Here is a 9268-nt window from a genome sequence, read left to right on the forward strand (position 1 = left end):
TGGCACCTGCAGGAATGCACATAGCTCCGCCGGTGCTAGTGAACACTTGGATCCAACCTAGTCTACCTCATGTTTTCGTTTTACCCACATACTTGTATATTTAAGAAATCGTCGGCCTAACTTGAAAACAAACCATGTTGACTAGACTTGTCATATAACATACCTAAAAGATCAGGGGAGGTAATTGTCATCTGGTCCGAGGCCTTCCAAGTCTATCGACGACAGGGCCACCTTGCAACCTCACATATATTTCCTCAGCTACTTGCACAACGCACAACTCCCCTATTTTGTCTATATATGGAGAATTTCACGGTCTAGTGAACACTTGGATCCAATCAAGTATACCTCATGTTTTCGTTTTACCTGCATACTTGTGTATTTAAGAAAGCGAGGTCTAACTTCAAAACAAACCATATTGACTAGACTTGTCATAAAAATACCTAAAAGATCCGGGGAGGTAATTGTCATCTGGTCTGAGGCCATCCAAATTTCTCGACGACAGGCTTGCACCCTCACATATATTTCCTCAGCTACTTGCACAACGCACAACTCCCCTATATTGTCTATATATGGAGAATTTCATAGTCTAGTGAACACTTGGATCCAATCTAGTATACCTCCTGTTTTTGTTTTACCTGCATACTTGTGTATTTAAGAAAACGACGGTCTAACTTGAAAACAAACCATGTTGACTAGACTTGTCATAAAATACCTAAAAGATCCGGGGAGGTAACTGTCATCTGGTCCGAGGCCGTCCAAGTTCCTTGACAACAGGCCCACCTTGCACCCTCGCATATATTTCCTCAGCTACTTGCACAACGTACAACTCCCCAATTTTGTCTATATATGGAGAATTTCACAGGCTAGTGAACACTTGGATCCAATCTAGTCTACCTCGTGTTTTCGTTTTACCCACTGACGACCACACAAGTATAGGGGATCGCGACAGTTTTCGAGGGTAAAGTATTCAACTCAAATTTATTGATTCGACAGAAGGGGAGCCAAGGAATAATTACAAGTATTAGTAGTTGAGTTATCAATTCAACCGAACCTGAAGAACTAAATATCAGCAACAGAGTGATCAGCAACACAATTATATGATAGTTTGATAGTAGCAGTAACAGTAGCAACATTAATGGTAACAGTAGCAGCTTTATAGTGACTTAGCAAAGATCAATATATGAAAAGCGTAAGCATTGGATCAACGATGGATATTTGTGTTGGATGACATTCATCATGTAACAGCCACAACCTAGAGTGACACAGAACTAGCTCCAACTCATCAATGTAATGTAGGCATGTATTCCGTATATGGTCATACATGCTTATGATAAGAACTTACGTGAAATCTTTTGTCCTACCCTTCCGTGACAGCGGGGTCCATAAGGAAACTAATTGATTTTAATGCCTCCTTTTAATAGAGAACCGGAACAAAGCATTAACACGTAGTGAATACATGAACTCCTCAAACTACGGTAATCACCGAAGAGAATATCAATTATTGTCACCTTGGCGTATGCGGATCATAACATGTAATAGGTGTGTATAACTTGCAAGATAGGACCAGGAACTCAAATATATCCATGAAAACATAAGAGGATCAGATTTGAAGTCATGGTAAGTGGGCCTTAGTGACAAGCATTAAACATAGAAAAGTCATAGCAACATCAATCTCAGAGCATAGTGTATACTAGGGATCAAGCCCTAACAAATTGACTCGATTACATGATAAATCTCATCCAACCCCATCACCGTCTAGCAGGCCTACAAAGGAGTTATTCACTCCCGGTAGTGAGCATCATGAAATTGGTGATGAAGAAGGGTTGGTGATGATGATGGCGACAAATCCCCCTCTCTGGAGTCCTGAACGGACTGCAGATCTAGCCTCCCAATGAAGACCAGGAGGTGTGGTTGCTTCTTATTGTAATACGCGATGAAACTTCTTCTCTTACTTTTTTCTCGGAATATAAGAATTTATAGACTCAAGATTAGGGTCAGCGGAGCCTTGTGGGCCCCACAAAGGTACTAGGGCGCGCAAGGGGGGTGGCCATGCCCTAGTGCCTTGTGGGCAACTGGTGGGCCCCCTAAGTTGATCTTTGCTCCAGTATTTTTTATATATCCCATAAAAAATATCCAAAAACTTTCGTCCAATTCCGAGAATTTTTATTTCCGCACAAAAACAACACCATGTTAGTTCTGCGAAAAACATTGGCTATCCGGGTTAGTTTCATTCAAATCATGCAAATTAGAGTCCAAAACAAGAGCAAAAGTGTTTGTTAAAGTAGATACGATGGAGATGTATCACCCACATACTTGTGTATTTAAGATAGCGGCGGTCTAACTTGAAAACAAACCATGTTAATTAGACTTGTCATAACATACCTAAAAGATCTGGGAAGGTAATTGTCGTCTAGTCCGAGGTCGTCCATGTTCCTCGACGACAGGCCCACCTTGCACCCTCTCATATATTTCCTCAGCTACTTGCACAATGTACAACTCCCCTATTTTGTTATATGGAGAATTTCACGGTCTAGTGAACACTCGGATCCAATCTAGTCTACCTCATGTTTTTGTTTTACCCACATACTTGTGTATTTAAGATAGCGACAGTCTAACTTAAAAACAAACCATGTTGACTAGATTTGTCATAACATACCGAAAAGATCCGGGGAAGTAATTGTCGTATGGTTCGATGCCGTCCAAGTTCCTCGACGACAGGCTCACCTTGCACCCTCGCATATATTGTAATGTTGTAATAAGAGCATAAGTATTGTTGTCATCATATATTGTAGTTCACAATATATTGTATCAACACTTTGATACAAATACATTTGTATGTGTTCTATGTATCTAGTAAAGATTTTCATATCGGGAATCTTCAAATCTATATATAAATTTCTACGGGGGTCAATCTGATGAAATTATATGTGCATTGTGGACATATGCACCACAAACTCCATACTCAGGGAAGTAAAATGTCTCCACTCTTACTAAGAGAAATGGGTATATTGAAACAATAACTAGACGTGATGATGTAATTGTTGGCTCAACTCAAGTCATATTACTATCCCTATGGGTACTCAAGTACCATTGACGATGCTTAGTTGTGTCTCGGTTCAACTCGTACCCTACTAACCTATGGAGATGTCCGTCAAAACAGTTTCCATAGCGAAACTTATGATGATAACAAAGAGAAATATCTTCTTTTTACCAACACCCGCCACAAATGTTGCGTACATGATAGTTTTCCAAAATGTCTTTTACATAACAAACTTGGCATACTCGCCTTTATCCAAACATTGCGTTGAAACCAAAACTATTAGCAATTCCATTGGTTTATGACTAGTATGATGCTTAATTCTAACAATATTTGAATTTTATGTGCACTACATGTGAAATAGAGAAGCTAATTTTAAGGAACGCACACCTTAAAGTCTTCGCTGAACCACTCAGACTCCTTGAATGCATTAAGTTGAGGGAAGTGGCTCTTCCAAGCCATTAACTAGGTTATTCAGGTATTCCATGGTTTTTAAAATACAAGTTTACACGATCTTCTAAACTGTGCCGTCAATACCTCAAGCCCCTCACATGGGTAGTTATTTAAGGCCAATATGTTGATTTAGTGAGGACCATTTCCAGGAATTAGGGGGAGATTTCAAGTACCATACAGAATGCCAGGAAATTAGTGAAATGCTCAACACATTTCTGCCTCAAGTCTACGCACTCAAAGATCTGAACCACACGTTCAAAGATTTGCAACATATTGCAAATAACTTGCCAAATTCATTTACTGACTATAAAGGTGTCTCACAATATTGCAATCCTGCAAAATATGCGTGAAAGAATGGAGGTACCAACAAAAACCACTCAACTCCCCTTCACAACAACGGGGGGAGAAGTATGGCACTAGTACATCAAGATTCAGGTTCCTGCAAGCAAGGATATTGAGGCCTCTGAATCAGTAAATTCCAGTCAACTTCACGTTGGTAGACACCTGATGGGTAGTATACAACCAATGGATGGGCAAACTCCACCAACCCAGGTCATAGTGCACACAATGACCGGGACATCGGAATACCCGACTCAACCGCATCGGAAATCGCGAACAGTCACCATGGGTAATGATATTTCCATCAACTATATATTCTGGAGAAACATATATTCATAAGTCTACAATTGTCGACATACATTTCTTAACTAGATTGCAAAACCCTTTCAAATGATTCAGATCCAAAGACCATGGCAATGGCAAAGTGTGAACAACACTTGGACTGAACCCAAGCAAAGGGTATAATCTAGGTAGAAATAATCTTGCTCAATTAAGGGAATGTATTCACATAAGCAATACCTACAACAGTTTTCTTCCAGAAACAGAATGAGAAAATGAGGTGGCGAGACATAAAGCAAGTCTTGTAGCACAAGGGTTCACGCAGATACCAAACTATTCTCCAGAGGTGGAATCTCTTTCCATACATTATACCATTGGCAGTACAAAATCGTCTATCTATGCAGTTGATAGATATAGTGATTACACATCCATGTGGAACACTAGATTCAGAAATAGATGGTTCCCAATGAAATCTCACTTCTGAATCGAAATGCAAACCACAACATACATTATTTAAAAAAAACAATAAGTCTCCATAGAACTATTGTAGTCGGTACATTTTGGTACAACAGACATAAGTGAGTTCCTTATACACAAGGATTACTCCTATAATGATGATTACCCATGCATGTCTATCATACACATGGATTACTCCTGCAATGACGAAGTACATGATCATCTTAATGACGGACTTTGAGATGAAGGATTGGGTAAAATATCGAGCACCTTCACTCATACATTATGGTACAGTAATATGTTGTCTATATCCAATATATATTGGATAAATTCATTGTGGACAAATCTTATGCATCCATAACTCGCACGGCTTCGTTCTCTACACGTAGAGAAAGATCCATTAAAACCATGAGTTGATGAGAATGCAATATTGGGACATAAAGTTCCATATCCTAGTGTCATGGGACTCACCAAATTCAAATGGTTGGGACTGAAGAATATCTCTCGATATCTCCAAGGCATCAAACATCTTCTGTGTTATTCCAGTTACAGAGAAATATGGACACCAATATCATTGGATAAATTTACCAGATCCCCACTATGTTAGATCATAGACAAGCTTTGTGTTCCTCCTAGGTGTGGTAGCCATAAAATGAAAGTCTTTGAAACAGACCTTAGGGGCCACATCCACCAACCATTATCTCAAAGATAATGTTGCTTTTATTGTCCGGATGCAAACATGTCAAATCCTGTGACAATCTCATTGATTTTTTTATGAAGTCCCTACCAACTTGAACATTTCAGAAACATGTTCATGGAATTTGTATTTGACGGCTTCAAGATTTGCAAGTATCAAGGGGAGTATCTTCCTTAATTACTCTCGTTCAAAGCAATATATTATACTCTTTTTCCCTTTATGAGTTTAATTTTATAGGTTCTCATCAAGGTCTTTAATGAGGTAATATCAACATGAGCATATGCCATACTTTTTGTTTTCCCAACCGGGGTTTTTAAGAAAGTATACACGACATATTTATTGTCCTCTAAACTCTATGGATTTTCCCACATTGAGTTAAAGAGACAATTATCACGATATGTCATATCGTTTTTCTCCTTATATTTTTTCCACTAGGTTTTAAAGGAGTTTTCAATGACATATTAGTTAGCACACCTTTCCCTTATGAGGTTTATTTCAAAGTTTCTCATAAAAGGTTTTAACGAGGCGACATATGCAATACTTTCTATTTTTTCCTCACTTGGTTTTTTAAAAGGAAAGTATACAAACATATTTATTGTTCTCCAAACTTACCAATCGGTTTTTTCCTTCTTCAAAGGTTTTCTCATATAAGTTATCAAGGAGACAATAATCATTATATGTTGCATCTTTTTCTCCTTATTTTCTCATTGGGTTTAAAGGAGTTTTAGCGACATATCCGCAACATTCTCCTCATATGTGTTTCACAGGGTTTTTTGAGGAGACTCTCAAGATTATATGGAAGATTTCTTAAGATGGAAGATCTATATACAACAAGATTTCAATGATGAAACATCCAAGGAGCGGGGGAGTGTATGGAATTTATTAGTGGATTAATTAGCACATGTCTATTGTTAATTGACACATGCTAATTAACGAACAATCATTAGCAAAGGGATGTGTCTAACCCCGAACAGTCATGTCCCGTCTCTCTCTATTGCCAACAGGCACCTGTTCTGAAGGGATGCCTCCGGACGGACAGGCACCTCTTCTTCCCATCTCTTTTAGGTGTATATATACTTGAGAATCAATAGAACCGAGGACTGATGGTCCATTCACTTTCATTCAATCTCGGTTTACTCTAACAAGAGGCACGTAGTGCGCACCCAGATCATCACAGCACACGTGGCACGCTGATCCTTCCAGACGTCATGTCCCGGCTACGTGTCGCTCGACCTGTACATGCCTGATCCATGCACACATCAGCAATCGATACGTACGTATGTATAGGCCGGCTGCATGCACGCATGGCGCCAAGGAGGATAGCCCAAGTCCCAATCCCCGTGACAAAACCCTCAGTTAATCCGCGGTGCTAACCACCTGCTTAGCGTAAGCCATACATACACCCAGGCATGCGTCATTTGTACAAGTCCTTGGCAGAGGCAGAGGAAGAGCAGAGCAGAGCAGAGCAGAGCAGAGGAGCAAACATGCCCCGTTGTCGTTCGCCCATCTACCTCATATTCCTTCGACACATCATTTGGACCCCGGTGTTGTTAAAGTAATATCTTCAGAGGCAAGCTACCACATGCTAAACAAAGTTCACTTAACTGCCTGCCTGCTCGACACCTAATCGACAAGTGACAACCTAATCGATGAGGTGGAACCGTGGCTGAGTTGGGGAACCTTGCCGGGCGGGGAGCTTGCCGAGCTTAGTCAGCCCCCTTCCGGCAAGGATCTTGCCCGGTCCCCAGGCTGGTTTTTCGAATATTTGTGATCTCTGGCGGCAACTTTAACCTTGGTCTTCTTGATGCGCTCCTTGATCTCACGAAGAGTGGCTTTTTTGGAACCGTGTATTCAATATTTCTGATCCCACCTTCTAAGATTTTCTTTTCTTCTTCATTAATCTGGTCTTGTGTTTTTCTTTTGGTTATCTCCAGTCAAGCCTCATACCGTCGGGGAGGCTACTACTGCATGTGCATAACTCTGGGGTATTAAGGACCCCATTCTTAATATACCGACAATTGAGTGAGGCGTTTTGGCTCCGAGGCTCATCTTCACCTGCATTGAATAAAAAATTCAAAACAAATACTAGAAAAATCAAAAAAAATCTAATTTTTTGCATGGTAGATAATTTGGTATGTATGTCCGCTTTAAATTTCAAATCATTTGGACATTTGAGTAGCTCTCGGCAAAAAAGACAAATCTGGAGTCCGTTAAAAGTATAATTTTTATATACTGTTTTGATCCAATTTGTCTTTTTTGCTGAGAGCTACTCGGGTGTCCAAAGACTCTGAAATTTTCTGCGAACCTCACGCACCAAATTATCTACCTTGCACAAATTTTTTGGATTTTTTTTGAATTTTTTATGAACTGGGCCCGGGCTCAGAATTGGATATTCGCCGGCAATCCTCTATTTGCTCTTTCATGTGCTAGTCGTATATGTCGTATTTATAGATGTTTCAGTTCTATGCTTGATACATGCTCACACGTGATGATTTTGGTATGCGTTTCATACTTTTATTGCTTTGTTCATAAAACTCTTTTCGCTCCTGAATTTGATGGTATGCTTTGTTTAACATGCATGCCATATATTAATACCTCAACCTATTGTCAAAGTTAACCTCGAAACCCCGTAAAAAAATAACCACAAAAGCTCGTATTAGACCTTTGTATATGTGGACGGAATGAGTCCGAGGAACGGAGGTAAACAACTGGCTCACCTGCATTGCATGCGTACATGCATGCGCAGTACACACGCACCTGCTGGGATGCAGCCAGCGGATTCTCTGTCTCGCTGGCGGCAGAGGCACCCAGATCATCACCCCACACGTGGCACGCCGTTCCTTCCAGAGGCCATCCCCCGGCTACGTGTCGCTCGAGCTGTACATGCATGATCCATGCACGCATCAGCGACCGATACGTACGTACGTATGCATAGGCCGGCTGCATGCACGCATGGCGCCAAGGAGGGTAGGGGAGGGTAGCCCAAGTCCCAACCCCCGTGACAAAACCCTCAGTTAATAATCCGCCGCGTAAGCCATATATACACGCAGGCCGGCGTCATTTGTACAAGTCCTTTGGCAGAGGCAGAGCGAGAGAAAGAGCAGAGCAGCGCAGAGGAGAAAAAACATGTCCCGTTGCGTGGATCCGCTGGTGGTGGGGCGGGTGATCGGCGAGGTGGTGGACTTGTTCGTGCCGTCGGTGGCCATGGCTGTGGCCTACGGCGCCAGGGACCTCAGCAACGGCTGCCACGTCAAGCCCTCCCTGGCCGCCGACCAGCCGCTCGTCGGCATCTCCGGCCGCCGCAACGACCTCTACACCCTCGTACGTCCCGCCCCGGCCGGCGCCATGCGTGCGTGCATGCACCTGCCCGGTCTCGATCGCCTCGTGGTCATGGATATACACACTTGTTCATATGCATGGGAACTTGATCGTGATTTATATATGTGTGTGCATGGTGATCCATGGATGTACATGCTTGCTTGCTGCAGGTGATGACGGACCCTGACGCGCCTAGCCCTAGCGAGCCCACCATGAGGGAGTACCTCCACTGGTATGTACTACTACTCCTCCTACTGCTGCTATGTATGTATGATTTGGCACCTGACTCACAATTAAACAAGTGTCAATTCCAACGATCTCCACACACGCACACCCTGGAGATATGGATATCATCATGCTCCAGCGTCTTTATTTATTAACTGATCTCTATTGCACTCACCGCGTGCGTTTTATTCATTGTGTCTGCAGGATAGTGGTTAACATACCGGGTGGAACAGATGCAACTAAAGGTCAGTACTTTATTTATCACAAACGGGTCATTAATTTCATATAACACTCACAATACATTGCACTGCCAATAAGTTTAATTAAACAGTCATATGTAAATTCCACTCTTATATTATCATTCTTGCGCGTCTCTCACGGTATTGCCGATGGACATCTTCAGTTTTAATAGAAATATCCAAATTGTAAAGTGTAATTTCAAATTTTAGTACGATGGCGTTGTT

General features: G+C 41.6%; 1 protein-coding gene across 1 annotated transcript in view; it reads left to right on the plus strand.

The window, feature by feature from the left end:
• Positions 1-8367: 8367 nt before the first annotated feature.
• Positions 8368-9268, plus strand: part of LOC119280413 (protein MOTHER of FT and TFL1 homolog 2-like) — a 4732-nt gene continuing 3831 nt past the window's right edge. The window contains exons 1-3 of the mRNA XM_037561271.1: positions 8368-8582; positions 8750-8811; positions 9009-9049. Of these exons, the coding sequence (XP_037417168.1) occupies positions 8388-8582; positions 8750-8811; positions 9009-9049 (298 nt within the window). The 5' untranslated portion in view covers positions 8368-8387. The remainder of the gene's footprint in view (positions 8583-8749; positions 8812-9008; positions 9050-9268) is intronic.

Source organism: Triticum dicoccoides, chromosome 3B (genome assembly GCF_002162155.2).
Source record: "Triticum dicoccoides isolate Atlit2015 ecotype Zavitan chromosome 3B, WEW_v2.0, whole genome shotgun sequence".
In the NCBI taxonomy this organism is placed as follows: domain Eukaryota; kingdom Viridiplantae; phylum Streptophyta; class Magnoliopsida; order Poales; family Poaceae; genus Triticum; species Triticum dicoccoides.